General features: G+C 36.4%; 1 protein-coding gene across 1 annotated transcript; it reads right to left on the reverse strand.

The window, feature by feature from the left end:
• Positions 1-1477: 1477 nt before the first annotated feature.
• Positions 1478-23614, reverse strand: LOC145774374 (transmembrane channel-like protein 7). The gene is made up of 17 exons (XM_082585612.1): positions 23486-23614; positions 21914-22256; positions 18954-19020; positions 17867-17948; positions 15905-16072; positions 14776-14861; positions 13924-14075; positions 13185-13329; positions 10894-11216; positions 10518-10641; positions 9430-9527; positions 8192-8302; positions 7807-8013; positions 7008-7163; positions 6597-6675; positions 5228-5301; positions 1478-3841 (listed from the first exon to the last, which is right to left on the reverse strand). The coding sequence occupies exons 1-17, from the start codon at positions 23544-23546 to the stop codon at positions 3700-3702; spliced, it is 2418 nt and encodes an 805-aa protein (XP_082441738.1). The 5' UTR covers positions 23547-23614; the 3' UTR covers positions 1478-3699.
• Between the last annotated feature and the right edge of the window lie 52 nt (positions 23615-23666).

Here is a 23666-nt window from a genome sequence, read left to right on the forward strand (position 1 = left end):
GCTCTACAACATACTGAGGAGACCTCGGTGCAACGTAAAAATTGAGTTCCGTTTTCAACGTTAGCCATGCTGGTCTTAGGGTAGATGAAAAGAATCAGTGCCGTTAAAACAGACGTTATGTCAAAGATTTGTCACGTGTTAACGAAAAGGCGATCACACAAAGGCTGTGCTTTGGAAAATGATAATTGTAAGTGATTTAAGAGCTACCGGTAGCCTATGCGAAAAGTTTGTAAATATAAATTACCAGATAGACTTTTCTAAAAAAATTTAAATACAGGATTATACCTCCGATTCTAATGACCTGTCCAGTGTCCAAATTAGTCTTCAAATATTAAAGTTTAATTCTGAATAAAAAAAAAAACTTATCTAGCCTACATCGTCGCTGGAGATAGGGGGCGGCAGTCGTTTCCTTCTGCAAAAAAAAGTACTGTTTTCTCTGCTTTTGAAAGACACGTGGGACGTGGCCAAATAGCCCAGGCTAGGCTACATCGGTTCCTTGTATCGACTGTAAGGCATTTCCCAGGTTACCAGTTCCAAGTTTCTTTGATTACGGTTTGGGTTATGACTAGGCTAGGGGTTAGGGTTAAAAGTATGGTTCGACAACCCTTGAAAATATTTGAAAATTGCCGACAATTTTCAACAACTGCCAGATCTACGAGTTTTGCCTGTAAAACTGGGCTAGTTTTGCTTCCCAATTACGGAAATTATTAGCACTTAATGGTGAGTTGGGCAGTGATGTACACGCATACAAAAAATATTGACGCCGCCAGCGTAAACGTTCCAAAAACCATACGCCGTATGCGTCAACGCAACTTGTAAAAAATGTTGGCGGCGTCAGCGTTTTAGCGCATACACTAGCGTAAACTAGTTTTGTTTGCTAGGTGCCAAACATTTACACGGTATAAACCACTCGCAACGAACAAGTTTTATTTTGAATTTCCACGAAGAAACACAAGCATCTGAAAGTGTTTATCTGACATTTTGCTGTGTTTTGGTTTCCAATATGTGTTTGCCCATTGAAAACATTTATTCAACTGCAGCGCTGGAGCTGGAAGGTATTGGCGTGTTGTAGCGAAAATAATACATTAACAAGTATGCGTTGACGCTATGCGCTAAAAAACCGCGAAAACTTTACGGCGTAGCCTCAAGCGCAAACTATCCAAAAAAATGTGGCCGCAATGGTGAGTTAATTATGAGTTGGGGTAGGTATGGTTGAATTCTTTCATTTCCTATTATTTGGAATCGAATAAATACTAATTTTACTTGAAAACATCCTGCAAATACTGACAATCCCGACATTGGTCTAGTCTAGTCATCCCAAACACCAGGCAACGTCATCTCCGTTTGCAAGGTAAACTTTTACGGATGTCAAGAAACTGTAATATCAATTTAGAAGTGGACTGCTTTAAAATGACATAACATTAGGCTGCAACTTAGCAAAAATAATTCAATAAAATTTTATTTCTTAACAACAGCTGCACTTTTTTAAAAAGCAGAAAATTAATTGGCTATGAACAACATTCAAACTAAAATAAACGACAAACTGCTATGCAATCGCAACTAGGCTACGTGACAAAAAGCAATATAGATTATAAAATACATTGACAGTATAGTTTAAAGTTGAGACAACAGAAATGCTAACGTGACGTCACAAAATACGTTATTATTAGGGCCCGCAAAAGTCAATAAAGTCAAAAATTTTTAAGGATCTCGTCTGTCCACGAATCAAAGAAGAAAGTTGTTTTCAGCACCTAGGGGACTATTTCTAAGAAGTTTATAGGTCAACATAAAGTCAAAATTTTCATAAAGTCAAAATTTGTCAAATTATGGCTTTTGACAAACTTCCTGTGTTTCTTGAGAGTAATTTTTGTCAAAATCCTCGTAGAATCATTGTAAATCAAGAACTGCGACATAATTAAACCATAAAAGCAGGAAATATATCACAATGCCCACTTGGATCAGCAGTAACTTTTATCGCAAATTGTCCATTGTTTATTCATTGTTACGTATTTAAATAATTCTTATAAAACAATCCCTCTTCACAAACGTGTTTTTTTCGAAGATCAACAGTTTGGATTTTAGGAATAGCCAACTGACATTCTGTAATACAAAAATGCCTAAGCAAGCTAAATCGTATTCAGCAAAAGTTAGACAGATTTGTCGAGATTTTCCTGGTGAATTTAATGCAACTCCCGGGGGTGATTTAAGGTGCAATTTTTGCGAGTTTATAGTGAAGTGCGAGAAAATGTATTTTGTTGAAAACCACAGGAAAAGTAAACGCCATCAAGCTGGTTTGGAGCAACAACAAGCATCGCAATCAAGGCAAACTTTTACTGAACAAGCCCCTTTTATTGAACACGTTTGGGTTTGAAATCGACAAGATATTATGTTTGAGTAGGCTAACTGGTATCAATTCAAGGAAGAACTGTGGCATCTACAAACAAGCAATTTCGTTAGGTCAAAATAAAGTCAAAACATTTTTTTTAGGTCAAAATAAAAATGGCCCTAGTTATTATATTACAATAGGATATGAAACACAAACAATCAGTCGATGCAAACAAATTTTACAACAATTCATACTTTTTATGCTTAATTTTTCAATGCTTTTTCCAATTGTTTGTGGAAAGAATAACGTCAAACCCTTGGCTGTGGTACGCTACAAATGGTAGGCTGAATTTAAATAATGTGGTTTAAATTCATATCTTTTTGCTGGCAGTGTATGTTAGCCTACATGGCATTAAACTGGAAAACAGCCTAAAGAATTTGTTACCGACCTATGTTCAGAAACTACAAGCATCCTTAACCAAAGTATTGCACACAAAAGAAATAAAAGATGTTTTGTGGCAAGTGTGAAGATAAATGTTGACCTTTGGACAAAAAATCTAGTGTTAGTTTACACTTTAGTAGCCTACTAGTGTAATGTTACGCAATGTTACGTTACGCAACAGACGTTTTAACGTAAGTGATACGCTTATGTAACTTAGGTTAATAAAAAATTTGCACCGACAGAATTGGCATTCAAGGCACGTAAGTAAATGATGTCACAGAGAAAATACATAGGCCTAGACACCATGTGAAAGTGCATACAAGCAGTTTTTAAAATATAACACTTGGTGAATCAAATATGGCAAAACAAAGATACATTCTTTCGGAGATGAATTGAAACTTGAATTATATAATTACCGCTTTCCAAACCACATGAAAAGCAACACGACGCAGTGTTGAAAAATGTAGGCTATAAATTTATTTTGCCAAAAACTTCAAGTAAACAAGTAGCCTACCTACATTGGTAGTTTGTTCCAACGTTACTTTACAATGGGCAGTCACGCATGAACGTCGAAAGCATATTATGTTACGTCAGTGGGGCTAGATTTAAGTGGACTTTTCATAAAAGAAACAAAACAACAATAAGATTCAACATATTTAAAAAGGAACTGAATAAGAAAACGACTTCGAATCAGATTGAAGTCTGTTTTATTGCAACTGAATTCAGGAAGAAAAATATTAAAAAGCAATTTATGTGTGTAACAATCGAGATGCCGAGGCTGTAAAGGCCAGCAATAACCGTCCCTCAGATAAGAAATCAGCCGTTTTTTACATTGATTCAATGTCTGCAGACGGGTTGCCTATGTTATTTTAGCAATCAAGTAGCGGTGTTCAAAAAACACACTAAGTTTAACAGAAATTGTCGAAATGACATCACTTTTCTCGGACGTAATTTTTGTCCGATTCTTGGGGTGCAAGGTGGTATTCACTTTCTAATGATTCAAAGTCTGGGTCTGTTTTTCCTCCAGCAAGGAATCTCTGTTTCACCTCGTCCTTTTTTCCTAATTTTGGGGCACTGCAACAAAAAGCTATGTTAAGCTATGCAAGGCAGATTGCAACCAGTGTTAACAGTTGATCAATAACTTATCTAAACCAGTTGTTCTTAACAGCCGGTCCACGGACCAGAAACGGTCCGTGGCACCTTTTGTGTCAAAACGTTGGCTTAGTTTGTTTAGTTTGAAAGAGCTTCGGTGGAGAGTTTGTCTTGTTGAACCATAGGCATACGAAGCCAAGCAATGTGATCAAGTTGAACATATTCAAGTTTATTACATTCACAGAAAGACAAAACTACGCAACAAATTAAGTATCGAACGTTTTGACAACGCAAGATGTCCTCTTCGGGAATAACATACAATTTAAATACATCTGAATAAAATACAATGGCTTACTGAATCTATAAACAGAAAAAACAAAAACTGCACAGTACTTCTGACTAACTTCTGACTCACAGTACTTCTCAAACTCAACGATATGAGTTCTACGAGAATCAAATGTAACTGCATCAAAAGTTGTTGAACAGATCACATAATGTGGTAGAAAGACAAGGTGCGAACTCTTATTTTAAAATACAGAGAGCAAGAAAGATGAGCCGCAAGCATACAATTGTCTGTTCAAAGGTGAGTTTGTTCAGTTTGCTCAATGAATCACTTTTCGCTTCTTTGTTTTGGCATTTTCTTAGTGTCTGCAGGCTATGTATGTGTGTGTGTGTGTGTGTGTGTGTGTGTGTGTGTGTGTGTGTGTGTGTGTGTGTGTGTGTGTGTGTATGTATGTATGTATGTATGTATACTGTTATGCCATTTCTAATATGCTCCTTTGAGGTTAGGCTTATGCCAATCTTACTTCTAACACCGATGTTGTTCAAACTGATCGTACAAACACACAGTACACACATCATTGTATTTCGTTGGCCGTGTCAGCTAAACATGTACCTTGCCAGCGAAGCTACCACCCGCACTACTATCCATGTCTGTTCACAACCATATAATTTTGCTACGTTTTCACGTTCACTGGCATACTACGGTATACCGAGTACTGTAGATAATGTTGCACGTTAACCCCGGATAAGTAAACGACAAAAAATAAGAGAATAACATTCTCTTTACGTTAAATAGATGTTATTTTGATGACAAAAGCTGCTCAGTTATCGCGCAAGCAGTTGTTATTCCAAAGACACAATGCATCAGTTATAACTGAAGTGTTCGATGCAGCAAGAAGAGTTGACATTGACATAAAAGTCAAAATCTAACAAGTTGTGCGCTATCTAAAGATTCATACCAGGCAAAGGTCAAGAGCAAACTCAGAATAGAATATTGTTATATTGATTGAATAGCGGCGGAGTCAAAGCAAAATTGAGTCTTTTTCTTTTAAAAATTTCCAGCAACTTTTTCACACCAAGTCTCACCTGACACCAACAGCTTTTAGCTTAGCGCTCCATTGGTTGACTCTGGATAGAAGAAAGTGTTTGTCTTTTCCTTCCTGAAGAAGAAAAATGCATCAGTGATAATAGTCAAAAATGCGAATAAGGTGGTTGTATGAAATATCACCAACACATGTTAACTTTACGCTTGATAACGCAACAACAACAACAACAACGTGAAATGCTTCACAGTATCTTCATAATCCAGTAGTACCGAAAAATAAAAGTGAAATTTTTATTTTTTTAAAGTGTAGTCCAACCAACACAGAATATTTAGCAGTCAAAAAATTTGTTTAAATTTACAACATTGGGCTAGAAAGGGTAAATTGAGAGTATTATTTTATATGATTTTCTTCACAAATATTCATTTTACTCTACCAAAGTCATGCACTTCTCAAAAATCTTTGTTGTGTATATACAACATTGAGAGCTACTGGGTTTTAAACGTTTTTATCACGTTACGTTAAAAATTATTAAAAGGTTTTCATTATGGGAAAAACGTAAATACGTTTTGGGTTGCTCGATAGAAGATAACCGCTGATGAGATAACCGCTTTTTCATAGGAATAATCCCTTATTCCTGTAAATTGTAAAAAATATGCCTACAATCAACACTGGAAAGTGTAACAAGGAAAATGAACCCTTCACCATTAACCGCTGATGAGATAACCGCTGCTCTCCCAAAGGTCGTTTCAGTGAATAAAGTGGATATTGAAAGAGGAAGTAATTCCAGGGTAGTCAGTAAACATTCCACAATAAATTAGTAACTTAAATAAAGACACTCAAGTTTGGAAAGATTTATACATAGAGCTGTCGTCACCGTAAAGGCGACTTCATCAGTATTTTTATTCAAAAGGAAATCCAAATTGAGAATGAAATTTTGAATTTAATTCAAATTGAGAATGGATATCGCTACCAAACTATCACTACAATATTTGGTCTCCATTTGGGGGTCTTAATCGGGGCTTTTGTGGCATTGGATGGAAGTAGTCCATTGTAATTCTGAGGTTTTTTTTGCAGATTAAATTAAGGTTATAATGTTTAATATCTTTTCAGGCATTACCGATGTATTGTTTTTGCATGTTTTTAAGATCCTTTTGATAATCCCCCTTTTAAGGGTGAAACTGTAGTGTGGAGGTTTTAGAAAGCAATAACTATATTTGATGTAATTTTCTCTGCTTGGATTTTTTGCTTGGCATCGAGCACTTTTTGTAGTATTAATAGTATTTATTGTTTGGTTTTGACACATATTCTTGCCATCTGATAAATGCAACTTTGTGCACAAAGAGAAAAATTTTATGTCCCGTTCTTGTATCAAGTTACATAAAACAACAAGACAGTCAACTTGGCCTTACCAGTGTCAGTTGGATTTTGAGCACGGAGATCATCTCCCTATTAGCGAGAGCCAGTGTGAAATAATAATGGAGGATCAAGCTGAAGGAAAATAGAAGATGTAAGTCATATCAGAGTTTAAAGCGACAAACAGATCTAAATTTAAAACAAAAACAAGCAACTCTCGTCATACGAATGCTTTTTCTTTCCCTAACAAGCTATTCCCCATTCTTTCAACCTCGAGGTTAGGTGTTGGAAAGTGGACACATGTCAAGGAAGATTAACATGGCTAGCAGTTTTTGTTCCGAGCAGTCTTACGCTGTAACAAGCATTAAGGTAAAAGTACACAAAAAAAAACTTTTAGAATTCCAATAGTAAAACTCAGGTACAGAACCTCTGCGGTTATGATGATATTGAAGAAAGTTCATTCTCACCTTAATATTAAAATTATAAAAACAGAAAAGCCAGGAGTGCCGAGAAACCAGAATGTCTGTTGAGCCAACATAGGAAGCTTTTCCATGGAGGCAGTGATAACGTAAAACATTCTGGGAAGAAGACGGAACGGTCCGCAATCCTTGCTTGGCTCCATTCTGGTCATAGATAAGAATACAAAAGCAGCTTATAGATATTTTGATGGCGTAATGCGTAAGTATAGTAAAGAACATTCGGTCTATAACACTCTATCACAGCCATCTGGCAACACAAAATCTGGGTCTCTGATAAACCTTATTGACCAACAAAGTAGCCGCCCGTACAAGAAACTCAAAACAACAAGCCATGCCATACCATACGTATACCACACGTATTACGTAACAATGTATATTGTATATGTTTGATACATGCAGCCTTGTGAGATTATGACGATATATCAGTGGCAAGACTTCAAGAATCTGAGTTGTAGTTCAAGTAAAGCTGGGCTACAGTCGCTCATAGTCAAACATGCGAAATAGCCCCTAGAAAAACTTTAACATAGTTTTAAGCTTCAAATGTAGGGTAATGATTTGCTGTGATTGACAGCGATACTAAATGATTTTAATGTAAGTCCACTGGTAAACCAACCTCAACAATATGCTCGGCTGTGCGATTAAACATGCATAATATGTGAAATACACAGCGCTTTAGCCTACATACAGTCGCATACCATTACGAGTTTTTAATATAAGTTTCGAGGACATTTGGAAAGCTGAAGATGTTTCGTGAACGAATTCCAAGCTCAGCTTTTCAAATACGTACATTCCCACACCAATGGCCACTGGAAAAGCAGCAACTAGGAATCCAAACAGTAGAATCAGATAGTAGAAAGTTCCTGTCTTGCAAGCCTGGTAGGCTTTCGAACCAGGCCGGCAATTGTAGAGAAGTGTCAGTTTCTTTAAGTAGAAGAAAATGAAAAACTGTAAAATGACCATCACTGGCAACAAAGGGGCATAAAAAGAGCCAATCCTGAAACAAAAGTAAAAAAAAACATTCAAAACTAGTAATAATAATGTGCGGCGATGATACAAAATATTCGCTTTGAAAAACTGCTCAAGCTTTGAACGAGGAACAGCAAAACATCAAATAGCACTGCTGCTGGAATTGATCCAAGAAGATCAGCCAATCACAGAATGAAGTAACTCACCAACCCACGGTCTGTATATAGACCAGGTCAAGCACATTGGCAGGGATTGAAAATTCTTGTTGCCCCAACCGCTCGGAAAAACCGTAGCACTCTAAGTGGGTTACGATCAACCTGAGATTCAAACAACAGTGATGAATTTTTGTCATAAAAAAAACAGGCTTTCCCAAGCAATACGTGAAATGTTTCTCTTTAAATTTCTGTTTGTGTTCTGGTAAATAAAAAAAATGTTTTGCTTTATTGGGAAAAAAGCGATATTTTATCCGCTTTAAACTCATGTTACAAATCAAAATGAAGGGATTGAAGAAGTCGGTCAACTAAAACAAGAGCAAACAATTCAACGAAGCCCAACATACAAGTTACAACAGAGATTGTCATGTCTGACATTTAGGCTGATTATAGATTTCGCTCTAGCATACAAATATAGAACATTCATAACCAACCAACAACGGTAGAGGCAACCAACGATTACGTCACAAAGCAACGTCACAACAACCAACGATTACGTCACAAAGCAGCCTAAGCAAAACCATTCGTTTATAAATCTTGTTGTTCATTCTGATTTCTTACCGCATATCCAAAAAGCTGACATTTTTGTACGCTTTGCTGGTGGCTTGCTTTCCACTAAAAACCTTAAATCACTTTAAAACCAATCTCACTCTTCTTATATAACATTATTATGCAAAAAAAAACAAAAAACAAAACGTAACCCTTCTTTATAGTGTTGCGGATAAACAAAAAGCGGATGTAGTTTCGCATCCCTATGATCTACATTCCCTGGTCTTACTATGTGGAGTGAACAGTGTCAGTTTCGAAAAACCTCCTTCACGACGGTTATACGATGCAGCCCAGTCAATAAATCGCCTCTTTTTCGCATTGATCAAACGTGTGTAGACGTTTCACCAATGCAAAAAATGGTTTGGTTGGTTTGGTTTTGAATCTTTATCCTCGGACTGACAAAGCCTTGATAGGTTTTATTCCTGGTAGTTTCGCATACTTGTAGAGGCTCTTGACGCATGGCTGGTTACCGAGATTGACAGAGTGAAGTTTCCGATTGCTGAAGTGTTGTTGACGGAGAATTATTCCATTCACTAGGTGCCGCTGAATGGAGAGCAGTCATGAAATGCGTTGCTCAAGCGCACACCCCGAGAGTCGAACCAGTGCCGAGTGATCTTGAGCCGGGCGCGTAACCGCTGAGCTATCGGGCTATGTTGAAGTATGATCAACAAGGAGGAACTCACGTTCTAGGGAATTCCACTATGAAGGTCAGTCCGAGGACGATGAAGAAGTTAAGTAGCGCCAGCTTGTACATCTCCTGTCCCAGGTGCGTCTCCCAACACTGCAAGCATAAAGAAACGTCGTGTTTTCGCAAACAGACAAAGCACGCAGAACAAAGATCTTTTAATACAATCCATTGGTTTGAATTGGTAAACACAACTTATTTAAAGGTATTGATTTACAGTAGTTCGACCTCTGCAAGCGCTAAGGGTTGGATGCACAACAGCGGATTCTATAAGCGGCTGATTAGGCTAAACATTTGGTTAAATCAATCTGTGGATCAGTAATCGGCAGTACCAAAAAGCGGATTACGGTTGATGTACAAAAAAGTTGTCTGTAAAAGAAGTTACTTTAGCATGAAATTTGCTTAATCGATGAATATGATCCACTGTTAATGCATCATAAGGAGCAACACCAGTCATAAGGAGCAACATAAGTCAAAGGAAAGTGTACAGTTGGAGTAACACCTCTAGAAAATCGTGTCAGTGCATCATAGTTGATGGTAAAACTTTGATGAACCGGATGTAACAGTCTTCTACTCTCCCACACAACTTTACGTTTTTCTTTCCTCTAATCCCTTCCAAAAAATAAAACAAACCAAGTTGTTTTTTTATTCTTCTTCTTCCAAGTAATCTCCATTTTATTACTTAGTAAGCTCTCATGCAAAAAATGAATTACAAACATTGCAAATCCCACCCTTGCTTTCTTACAGCCACTACAACCAGTTCCCCAGTGCTCCATGGTTATGGATTTTTTTTTTAGGAAATTGAATAAAAATATTATGTGTTGTTTACCACGGGAGCACGTATCCCATGAAAGTGCATCACCAATGCACCCACGATAATATCCTTGCATCCCTTGTGTCACAACATCATCATTATGATTATGTGTCACAATATTATCGTTATGATTATGTGGTCACAAGATTATCATCATGGTTATGTGTCACATGAGTATAATTTGTCTTTATGTCTCGAATCTACGCTCAACCAAACGTTTGCAGACGTTGAAGCAATGTAAAATACGGTTGATTTGCCATCTGGGTATTTACCTCCACTCCAATGCAGATGTTACAGATAGGGTTAAACACGTTAACGTTGTTAGTATCGCAGTTGGTTTGCACATAAACGGCAACATACAGGAAAACGATTGACACCAGTCTCAGCAAAACCGCTCTGAAAGGTAGTGTTCAACTTATTAATTGATGAAATAGAGAAGGAATTACGGAACAAATTTTTTGTGTAATTACATCATCAATTTGATTACTCCATTCTTACATTAACGAAGTCAATTTCACGAAATACGTCTCCTGAGTAATCACACTTTCATTAAAACTGTTAATCAAAAGGAAATTTTAATCGTTTAAAATGATCAACTTTTCGTCTATTTGTGTTGCTTATGCAAGAAGAGCTTGTTGAGTGACTTACCTTATCAATGTGATGCGGATGGTGACCTCCGGAGTGTACTCCTCAAAAGTGACGAGGACCTCAAAGAGCAAGGGAGCGATAAAGTTTAAGAAGGTTATGAACAGTGACGTCATATAAGTGACTAACAAATCAACAAAGAAGCTGTTGTTTTTTGAGGTGTTTTGAAGAGAATATTGAGCCGCAAAGAAGATGCCCACCAAAGCACCCACAAGAAAGACCACAACGATGAGGTTTACAATAATCCTTTGGGAGTACAAGATAAACCTCTCCTTCTTCGTTCTGTTTTTGTGTTTCTCTTGATTGCGTTCTTCTTCAATGGCGGTCTGCAATCAAAAGATGACGTCATAAAATGTCGTCTTTAGATGATATCATTGTCATCGCTTTTAGCTATTATTATCAATCATTATCAAAATAAGTTTCTCCTAATGTCGTCATGAAATGACGTAATTATCATCACTCTGAAAAGAATGACGTCAAGTATGCATAACAAGTGAAAGAGGCCGTCAATTTTATTTATTATGAGTTATGTTTAAGCAAAATCAGTCAAGTTGGTAGCACAACATTTAAATCAGTTGATATTAAAATTAGCCACAAAACTTCAACGTTAAGTTGCAGCAAATAGACAAAATAAGATATAGACGGTATGAAGCCCGAAGTGGTCTCTCTTGGAGCCAAGTGGGATTTGTGGCACTTTGAAAAGCTATTTCGGAGGCCCAGCTCGTATTTGCCAAATTGCTGCAAGGGAATGAACAGAACACAATCAGAACAAAGGTGAAACAACAACAAACAAAATCTATCACCTTTTGATGAATCGCTCTTATTGCAAGTAGCCGTACACATACAAATATATATTCCAAGGATAAATCATATAGTAATTGCAAACGAAGTGCTCAATGCAGCTAGCAGAGCTAATACAATTACAGAAAAACTAAACTGGCTAAGCCATGCGCTACCTAAACTTTCATGCTAGGTGGACTGGCAATCATCAGGTGGAACACATATTCAAATAGAATATTGATATATATACTGTATTATTCTGGCATAAAACCTTAAATAGCGCATGACTTAGCTATTCAAGTTCTCCTGTAATCATATGCAAATACAAAAGTGTTTTTTTACTTGAGTGGTCGTGAAGAATTGGTCTCGCAGCCACAATAACTTTCTATTATGACGTTGATCCAACATTAGCTTTGATTTAAACTAAGCAATGGTTTCCAGCTGAAGCTGCTTTTGGCCAGGATACTCCAAACCACTCAAGGCATCTTTTATTAATCTTACGTTTACATTGATACTGTGTTGGGAGACGTCAAAACGATTCAACAAATGTGAATTAATCACTGCTTGGTTAATAGTAGGCTACAATATTAGAACAGATTCTTCTTTCTTATCTTCCCGGTAACTTTCCACAAAATAACGTATCCACCGCAACATCAGGGTTTCGTGAAAATTTCAAACAACTCCAGACATTAAATAACTTTGTCAACGGTTCGTAGCTAACCAAATATGTCCTTTTAACATTGGTTCAACGTCTACAGACAACGATCTATAGTCTATAACGATAAATAGAAATCGTCTATAGTCTAATGAAAAAAAGGGGGTTTAGATTTAGCCTAAATCTACACAAAAGCATTGAAGAATATCATTAACAAAATCATCAAAAAATAAAAATAAATGAAATATTAAACAAGGTTTAATACTCGTGTGAAAATAAATTCCTGTGTATTAAACAAGGTTTGTGTTAAAGATGATAAAGTATTGAGTATATAGGTAGACCATAAAACACCAATCTTTACTAGAAGACACGCAAAAAAGGCCCGAAAAATTCAAAAAGCAAAATAATAGATAAGAGAAATAAACGCTGGTATGTACAATAGCGTTGACATGTATTGCAATCCGCGATAGATACAGCGCTGATAGATACAGCTGATAGAGCTTGATGGACGCCACAGTTTTCAAATGTTTTTAATGTTAAAAGCCAAACTGCTAAAGTTTTCAAAAGAAAATTTGTGTCGGAACTCTTTCACATGAAGATAGACTGGCTCGGCTCACAGACGACAAAGAGAAATCCTGAAGCTGTTTTTGTGCTTGCATAGCACTTACTGGGATGGTGCAAGGTTAACGAACAAAGGGACGACAAAAAATGAAATGCTTTGACAATATCAAGCAAATTACCGGAATAAAAAATATGCCAGAAGTACTAGCAAAAACAAACAGAGCAAAATGGAGAGAGTTTATACGGGGGACCACAGCTGATCAAATATGATTAATCTGTTGAAGAAGGTAGCACTTACCATTATCTCGTATTTTAAATGTCCATGTTTCCAATCAGCAGCCCGTTTGTCAGTGAAGCAATAGTCCCACCCACAGAACACCTTGTTGACATAAGCGGTTGCCTGGTCACTATTGGATGTGGAGCTCTTAAGACCTTCGGCAGCCCTGGAAACAACAGTGTAACATTGTGGATTGAACAGTCAAACTTCAAGGTCGATAATAATTATCGATTTATGACGTCATCGATTCAACTTGAAGGTTGCGATTTCCTGGGTCCATCAGTGACTGATTTAGTTTCTGACTCAGAAACGAAAGGGCATCAGTTCGACACCCAATAACAGCAACTGGCTGTATCTTTGCAAGGCACTTAATAGCATGCACGAAAGAAGATGGCGAATGATTGGCGTGACGAGCATGCGCTTGGGACACGATAAAAGTATAGAAATCCAGTTAGTTTCTATTTACATTGATTTTACTGCAAACGTTGAATCAATGTAAGATACGACTGATTTGCTTGCCGAGAAGAACGTCATTTTCTTCGTAGCATAGTCAGGTGACCGTTGGTAACATAAAAGACAAACAAATCAATTTAGCAAACCAACGTTCGAAACTCAATCTATTGCACAATTTAGCAAACTTATGAATTCGCTTATAGAACTATACATAAATATACAAAAATTAAAGAACTTCAGTGAACCTGCAGCTCTTAGAGTTAACCTGCAGCTGTAGTGGATAAAATCAATAGCAGGTCGTCCTCACCTGCGCGTCAAAAGAATTAAGTTGAGAAGTAAATAAAAAAACGCGACCAGCAAATATGCCAGCGGCATGTTGTAGTGGAAGTTGAAATGTCGTGCTGACGTCAGTGCGTTGCTATAGTAACCGTAAAACAAAAGCGTGTTTTCCATGAAACCCTGAAACAATAAATTTCAAGAGCGCTAAGCGATAACCCACTTGAAAGCTCGTAAAAAGTGACCTGAGCCATGCAGAAGCATCTGCCAACTGCTGACGTCGCTATGAACAGCAACCTTCAACTTGAGGTGTAACTGGAACAATAGGTGATCCGATGAGGTAGTACCGGAACAAAAACAGAACGTCCGGTTGAAATACTAAAAGTTCGGGATAAAAGATTGAGAGCTCAGGATAAAAGACTAAAAGTAGCAGTGGGACATCAGGCTGATATTATCCTGAAAAATTGAACCAATAACTTTTATGTCACAAACACACACACCCAGGTACCAAATCGTTTTTTTTTTACATTGTAAATCATAGACAGACAAATATAAGTTGCTTTACAGGGTTTAACATAGGCTAATGTACCTGTATTGCAAAAAAACAAATAACATAATAAAATAAACTCTAACGTTTTTGACACGTAATTGTGTCCTCATCAGGAATTAAAAATCTGATTTTTGTGTTTAATACATTGGTAAACCCATTAAAGTTACTTGTCTATGGTTTAACAAAGCAAACTCTCTACCAAAGCTTTATCAAATCTTAAATCAACGTAAAAAAACTGATTTTCCATCTTGGAGATATTAAACTTGTCCAGAGTAAAACTAAGAGCTTGAATTAAAGTAAAAATGATTGATTTTGTTCCTACAAACAAACTACCTGTCCAGTGAACCACCAAATCAAGTATCGTGTGAAGGAGTTGATGGATTGTGGGTCATAGGGGCTGTACGCGCATTCGGATGACACTGTAACGCACAATATCGTTACAGCGAATTCGATCAATGTTAAACGTAAAACTATTTTACTATACAAAAGTCGTATCTCCTATTGGAGCGCACTTCCGGATACAATGCGGTCAACTGCTTTAGCCTTATGTTATTTGACCGCAGAAAATGTCTGCCTAGTTCAACGATAGAGCAAGAGCTTGCGTGATGCTCTGGGCTACGGCCGTGTGACACACGATGAAGAAGAATTCAAAAGTTGGCAATACAAATCCACTCTTGCACTCCATTCGTTTTCAGATAGGTGCTATTTGAAGATGTAACGTTTTTGTTAATTTAATTCTATTAAATTTGCTTTAAGTTCGTGGCTGGTTAGGCCATACACTTGCACTGAAGTATGTACGCCACAACTACTTTTGTACAAGCCAGAAAGAAATGCTACAAACAGCGAAAAAAAATCTTTTGTTGCAGTAATTTGAACTTACTCTTGCAATGGACTGAAGTAAAAAAAAACTACAAATTGTTTGTGCTGAAACGTATGAACGTCTACTTATTAAAGTACACAATAATCACAGCGCAACAAATATCTTGAGATCCTTATATTTTCAAGTAGAGCTATCGTGAAAAAAAACGGCAAAACCAAGCAGATACGGCGCAACTTTCGGTATGTGTTCTTAAGCAACGCACTTTAAGAACTTCTCATCATCCAACGAAACAGTACAAAATGAACAACATGCCACAAACAACATTCAGCTGCGTCCAGGGGATGGAAAATGCACAAGAAACTCTTGAACAACAACCGGAAACTTTGCTTTGTTAATCTTGCTGATATGGCTTGCGTCAGTGGTTCAAGGTTCCACAACTACGTGAAACTGCAAGGGTGAAGTTTTCAAAATTATTTTTAGTTTAAACCATACGATAAGCAAATTAATCCATGTAATAAACTTAATATTCGCAATAAAACCATAATCATAATAATTAATCAACATAATCATTGAATAAACATTCAAGCAATGACGTAATTTTAGTCACACAAAAATTGTAAAACATCACAAAATCCTGCGCACCATTCACCAGGGTGTCGCTGTTCGTGATGAAAGTTGAATTGCCCAGAATTTCAAAGACGACAGTTGGTACAACAATGAAGACGAGCGGAAGCAAGAATGTCAGCAAGTTGACGAGAAACAGCCATCGTAGGAACGAGAAGTATGAACCAATGCCGTGTCCAAAGCGCCCTGTGACGTCATCGAGTCGTTAGATAAAACACGCTGCAATTGTTGATGTGAAAAAAACATCTTTTTAAAATTTAGCTCTAAGTTATTTATTTGAAAGGAGTGTGCTATTAACAATGGTTGGACCGTTGAGACATAGGCTGTTTATTAACAGCCTATGCTCGGGGCCATTGCAGAGAATACTGTAAATCAACCGAGCACATTACTGATATTATACATAGCGGATGGAATAATTCCCTGTCAAAAACACTTCAACAATCGGAAACTTCACTGTGACAACCTCGGTGACCGGCCTGCATCAGTGATTCAAAGCTTCTACAAGTATGCGAAACTGCCAGGATTAAGCTCTGCAAGAAGCTTTTTCAGTCCGAGGATAAAGATTCAATCATCTTGGCTAGACGAGTCCACATAATAATGCACTGTGCAAGAAACGCTTTCAATAAGAAACAACACAATTCTTCAAAATAACCTTCAGAATATGAAGCGTGTTGTTGCAAATTTAAGATAAACTATCAAATTTTATTACTCGGTGAGAATGAATCAAAAATTTTTCGGCGAAAACCAATAATGGTAGATTATACAGTATACATATTCCATAACGAGAATTGTATTTGAATAACTCCTTCTGATGATCTCCCTTTTAGGAAGAAACAGGCTGTAGAAGTTTCAGAAACTACTAACTAATTAACTATATTTGATATATTCCGTAACTACATATGCTCGATGACTACACATTTATATACAGGTAAAACCACTAGTCTAGGATGGCCAAGGTAGATCCTACAGAACTGGGCCTAGTTGTGCTATCCACTTTGAAAAATTATTTTCTATTGCTGTGTTAAGAGCAGAGTGCAGCTAACAATTGTGAGAAACAATTTATGAATAAACAGGATTCTTTAAATGGAAAGAATGTTCAACTTTGCATGCAAAAAAAAAACACAAATGATGTACAAAAGTTACAAATATTTCAACCAATGATGCATGGTTGCCTCTCACCGCTGATCTCAGCCGAGATAAAGCCAAATATTGGCTCAGTGTCAAAACTCACTTGATAACAAAGGTAGCTTAACAGCTACAGGGAAAACTTGGCCTAGTTACGTAGCCTAACAGTTACATGGTAATCACATTAGGAGTGGACGGTTGGTTGAATGTCTTGTTCGCTTACACTCAGAAATCCATTAATTTTGCTTTGCAAAATTATGTTTAAATTTGCACTTCATTCTCAAGAATTTAGCTTGCTTGGTTTTTGAATCTTTATCCTCACACTGACAAGCCTTGATAGGTTATTCCTTGTAGTTTCGCATACTTGTAGAAGCTCTTGACAAAGGGCCGCTTTCCGAGATTGGCAGAGTGAAGTTTCCGATTGTTGAAGTGAAGCTTCATACAAAAGTGTGAGTACGGTACCATGAAAAATGCACTCACACTGTCTAGAAACCTCAGGCTACTGGTGGTTGAGAGCCGTTTTGCAAAAATAAAATGAAACATGACAAAAATGCAGATAAAATAAACAACGAAGAAACGTTGTTTTTTGATATATAATAAATTTTTGATATAATTTTTTTTGATATCTAAAAATTGACATATAATAAAAAATATTCTCGTTTGTTTTGTTAACAATGAACATTAATTTTGTAACATTAGAAAATTCCCATAGCGCAGAATTGTGCATATTACACAACACATACAGAGAATCATACACAAACTTTAAATGCAAAGCGGTTATGAAACAACAGTTACACGCAATGTTACTCAATGTAGCTGTTGTATAACTGTTACAATGACAAATAGATGCCAAACCTTCAATTTCACGCATGGACGACCCCCACAGCTGAAATTGGTTGTGTGTGTCACGAAAGTTTTCTTTGAATCGTCGCCATGTCTGAACAATGAACATATCAAAACCAACAAGCAAAACCTTACTTTCGGTGTTTATTTCGAGCAGAAATGGGGTGGTAGTGCACATTTAGAAGCACCAGTTTATATCTTTCCTGTCTTTTTACACACTTTAAACTTAAGCTTCTCATACAGCTTCCAACCTAGAGTTGTAATTTCCTTGCAGAAGTAAATGAAGAGTCATCTTCAGCAACTACGCCCACCCAATTTATTATACCTGGATAGAGGTGAGCGGTATTTTTTTAATAACTAGCTGAAGCCGGGAGTCGAACGAGGTTGGCATTATTGAAAAGCCAGTCTGCTACACCATCCCACCACCAAAGAAATATCATATGGGTTGCAAAAAAGGTCAGAATGAAATGACCAAAGCAAACGGTAAACTAGGTTTATGAATCGTGCCTTGATAGTTCTGTTTGGCTTCGCGGCATTAATTCTTTCCTTACACGCAGTTTAGAAGGTTCTTTGGATGAAAGAAGTTACTTCCAATTTATGAAATATTGCCGGAGGGTAAGATCGGCATAATTTAAAGCAGACTCTGTGATAAAAAAAGAAAAAAAAAAGTTTAATAAACGGCATTGCAACATTTCTCTGATACAGCCAAACTTTGCAAGCTGTTGTAAGCATGTAATTGTGAAAAAGTGGTTACATAATAAACGGACAGAGACACATTCCAAGATGATGGGCAACCCAGCTGGATCAAAGTATCGTTGAAGGTATGGTGAAAGGAGAAGATGTAAAAAAAGACGAAAAAGAAGTTTTGGAGATGAAATAATCCATTTCTTACTGAAAATCAGAGAAACAACAAGAGGGGAGGACTTAGATTTGTGAAAGCAATTGATAAAAAGTCATGTACTTGTGAGAGATATCTTAAATCGAATTTTATCACTCGTGTCTTGTGATCTGTTCAAACGTTTCGGATAAGTAGTTTAAAATTTTAAATCTTGACAGTGTAAATTAGTTAATGAATAGGCGCCGTACCACGAATACGTACCAGACCAGAGCTTGGAGACCATTCCGAAGTGTTTCCAAGTTTGCCATGGTCGTCAAAAATCTTTGCTCTGAAAATACAAACTAGTGTCGTGGATGTTGACATTTTAGACTTTCACCTTGAATGTCACAATCTGGTTATCAGCAATTTAGTGGGCTTCAAAACGAACTATGACATTGCCAACAATCCAATTTAGTGGGGTAGGCCTATATTGTCAATCGATTAAAGATTACAAATTGAAGCCATAGCTTACGATTTTTTACAAACACCACCTTTCGTTTAACGTGCATCTGGAGCCTACAACTTTTTTGAAAAACTTCTACCTAGTATTAACGTGTACCATTTAGGCAAAAACAATCTCCAGAATTCGATTGAGTTCCACCATACCGTTGTAATTTGGGCTGTTCAGTTACACTGGTTCGTTTCTATTCGTGTCGTTTCAATCAAGTTTGAAAAGTTTAGAGGTCTTAGTGTTTAGATTTTAATACTACTTATGATACAAGTTGTTTGAAAAACGTCGGGCCCTCCGAACACCTAAGCCAACGTGAAAGTAGTTTCCGTTTTCATGTATATACAAATCCATTGCTTGTAAATGCCACATTAATACAATCTTTCACGGTTGCTGTGAAAATTGTTCGATTGAGTTTTTCAAGAGTCTTAAAAATGTTCCTTAACTAAACAATTGAGATTCTTCTGAAATTTGTTGCATATTTACAACCGAAACTCACAGCAAAAACGTGACGAAAACGGCAGCAATTGGTAATCAATGCGAAGAAGTGAGTCTACGAAAAAATGTAGGCAAATATTCTATTTTATCATGGCTTATATAAGCAAATCTCCGTTCTGATAATTGCTGTTTGTTTAGCCATTTATGCTCCTTCCTAGTGTAGCTACTGTTACACGAAATCCTTGATGTCTGACTATCTCTGACGAACTGTCTTACGCAAACAGGTAGCTTTATTTAAATCTCAACATGTACTCAGACTTCAACATAAACCAACAACACAAACATAACACTAAAACGATTAAACTTATTATTGAAGCTAGAGTTGGAATTGGAATGTCCCGATGCTGTCAGGAAATATTTAACAGCGGCTAATCAAGAGGTCATGGAAAACGAATGCGAAACACAAGGTGCAAACATAAACGGCAAGTTCTCAAAAAAATTACAAGTTTAAAGGCACGTTTCCAATGTTACACCCAGGACTAACATTGAGAGCATCTTGAATGGCAATCAAATGTCGAATTTTGAAGGAGCTCCTTGTTGTTCGAAAGTAATTCATTCAGCCGCAGGGGAGCGGGCTGATCTCCCGACACCCAGCTCAGCGGCTGTGAATGACGTCGGGGAAGTACGTTAATAGCTTTAATTAATGACGATCAGACATTGTTTAAATAAAACAATGAAAACATTTAATATTACTGATTTACTGTATACTTGGAGCTGGAGGAACTAGAAAACACGTATTCATTGTTAGATCAAATTTCAGTTACTATTTTCTAATAACCAATATACAGCCTGTTTTGCTCTTACTGGGATCATCAAAGAGATCCTGATAATATGCAAAAATAATAAATCGGTAATACTTGAAAAGATAAACATTATATCCTTAATGTTGTCTGCAAAAACATCTCAGAACTATTAGAGGGCTACCACCAGCAGATGCCGAAAAATCCTTAATTAAGACGTCTATTAAAAACTAAACCAATCTAAATAACACCATTTATGACGTCATTGAGAAGAAAATGCTAACGCAACCTGTAGTGTACAGCATGCGCCATGCACAATTCAAGGAATACAGTACCGTTAGCCGAATACAGTAAGAAGACACCTTAAAGAAAGAAGACACGTCCCCAACATTCTACAACATCTGACGCTGCAAAAAGAAACCACTTCGGTACTTTGCAAATTAAGCAAAAGAATTCAGATAGAAATAAAATGATTTTGAGTACGTATCAGAATCCTGCAATGCTAATTCCCTTTTGTCTTCATCGCAGAATGAATCTCATAATCATATCGGTCAATGGAATAGATTACCCAGACAGCAAATCCGTCATTTATACATTGATTCAATGTATGCGGAAGATGAATGAAGGAATCTATGTAAAAGTGGGGGATTTTGTTGTCTGGGTAGGTGACTTTTGTACTGTTTTCAGTCTCTAAATATATTGAAAGCATTTAATTCCATAGTGAGATAAATAGAATTTGACAAAGCTTTAGTAGAGATGTTGTATGTCACATTATCCTAATATACATTTTTTAACTTTTTTAAACTACATTGTCAAGCAAAATAATATACCTTTTGGTAACACAGACTAAAGAAAAACTCATAAGATAAGACTTGTGTTTTAGTAAATAGAAATTAAATATATATATATATATATATATATATAAAACAATGAAAACGATTAATACTACAAAAAAGTGCTCAATGCTAAGCAAAAAAGCAAAGCAGAGCAAATTAAATCAAATATTAAAATATAATTAATAATTAAAATAAATTCTGATGATCCGTTAGGTGAAACAATTTGTAAAGGCTTCAGATAGTAATAACTATATTTGATTTATATATATATACACACATCATGAAGTATTTGTTTAAAAAGCAACATGATTTCTAAAATGTTTCACACTCAATTTTAATCAAAGCATTAAGTTTGGAGAAAAAAGCAATGTTTACAAACAAGACACATTCATCAACATTGACAGAGCAATGTTTCTGGTTGTTGGTCTGTGTTTGCGAAGACTGATGCTTGCTCAAATGAGTTAGCCATAACAAGGCTGTGGGAATACCCCCTAAATTTCACTACCATAGTTAAATACTGTACAGAAATTAATATACCATTTGAAAATCAAAAAGTTTAAAAAAATTCATATGATAAGTGACAAAAAGCTATATGAAAACTATTGTTATTACCAAGTATGAAAAACATCAACATAGCTAAAATAGTTGCATATTACATACCTCAACTCTTTCTTTTTTGACATAGGCAAGCTTAATTCTTTCAAGGTGTATAAATCCTTATAACTCAATTCATTCAATATCTGACTTGACATTGATACAGCAGATAGAAAAATATCAGGTCCACTCATAGTTCTTGAAGGCCCACCAATGTCTCCTAGTTCCAAATCTTGAGATCGTTGATCCCTCAAAGTCGTAGATACAAGTCCATCTCTAGCCAAGCGCCTTCCTTCAAACAATTTTCTGCGAACAACAGCCGTTCCTCCGCCACCGTGCCTGGCTTGGTGAGAAAGCATGAAAAGGGGGTGTTCCATTTCACTGCCCCTCCTGGCCCTGTTGGTCCGATCTAATTACAAAGATAAAGAAAAGGAATATTTTATATACGATAGTTGACACAAAAATGCACAAGCAAAACAAGTGTGTATCACAATTACATATAATATAAAAATATTCCAAGTGAATCTGAACATATTGATTATTTCTCAGCTCTGTTTTTTAGCTTCAATAGCGTTGCCAGTTCAGTTCAGTTTATTTTTTGTTTTGTTGGCGAAAAAGAAAGACACAAAAAGCAAAAACACAATAAACACAAATAATTCGCACAACAAGGATGGCAGCGAAAGACCAAAAGGTCACCAAAGTCAGCTGCCACCCAAACATTTAAACAAAAGACCCAAACTTAAGAACATTAACACATATGTATATAATATATAAGATATGCTAGATAAGGAAATCTGCCTTTATTTGAGAAAAGTTTAAAGCTGTTAAAAACAAACACTAGTAGGCTATTTTGGAATTTTTTTTTAGTCCTGGGCAGATCAAAACCCTAACCTTATTCCTAACTCTAACCTTTACCTTAAATACCTTACCCTTCCTAACTTTAATCCTAAATCTGGCAACAACTGATTGGAACCATGGCAACAAGTGGGTAGAAATAGCCAATTAGTTTTTTTTAATGTTGTGGTCAATTTTCTCATAAAAGTGTTGCCAGATGTAGAATAATGCCCAATATTTGAGAAAAGTGAAAAGCGAAGGAAGAGAAAAACTTGTGACTTGGAAAATTTAGAAGTTTGGGCAGGAAAAGAAACCCAATCACAGCCCTAACCTTAATCTTAACTGTGGCAACATCTGCTACAAACAATGCTTTTTGATAACCACTTTCTTTGTTTTAAAGATTTTTTAGCAAGAGTGTCGTTGCAATTAAAGTGCACAGTCAGATTTATCTTTTAATTCTTATGTACCGTAAGGAAAATGTCACATGGAGGTATATACCTTCATGGCCATTCCAGTGTAAACACTGCACTGACAAGACCGGAAGGTCGAAACGGTGTGCACTGTCTGCAGTAATATTATATGTATATTGCATATTCAAAGCAATTCTTGATTAGGACACAAGTACGCGTTGAAAATGTTTCTGTTCATTTTAATTATGTTGTATTTGTGCAATAAAAAATGTTAAACCCATTGAAGTTGCTTTGTTCTGTGGTACAACAAAGCAAACTCTCTACCAAAGCTTTTGCCAACACAACCAATGAATTTAACTAGTCATGAACAGTTGATAGGTTTGAAACAACTTACCTGCTGCGCTTCCATTATGAGAATATGTTGAGCAAAGTTTTGGTTCCGAATGTTGAGACATTTTGAAAAGTAATCCTGACACACCAGTGTATCACAATATGTTGGTTTTGATCAATTTGTTCACTATTATCCTGTGTTGACAATAAACAAAATTGTTTGCATGAAACAATGAAAACTATTA

Source organism: Aplidium turbinatum, chromosome 1 (genome assembly GCF_918807975.1).
Source record: "Aplidium turbinatum chromosome 1, kaAplTurb1.1, whole genome shotgun sequence".
Lineage (NCBI taxonomy): Eukaryota > Metazoa > Chordata > Ascidiacea > Aplousobranchia > Polyclinidae > Aplidium > Aplidium turbinatum.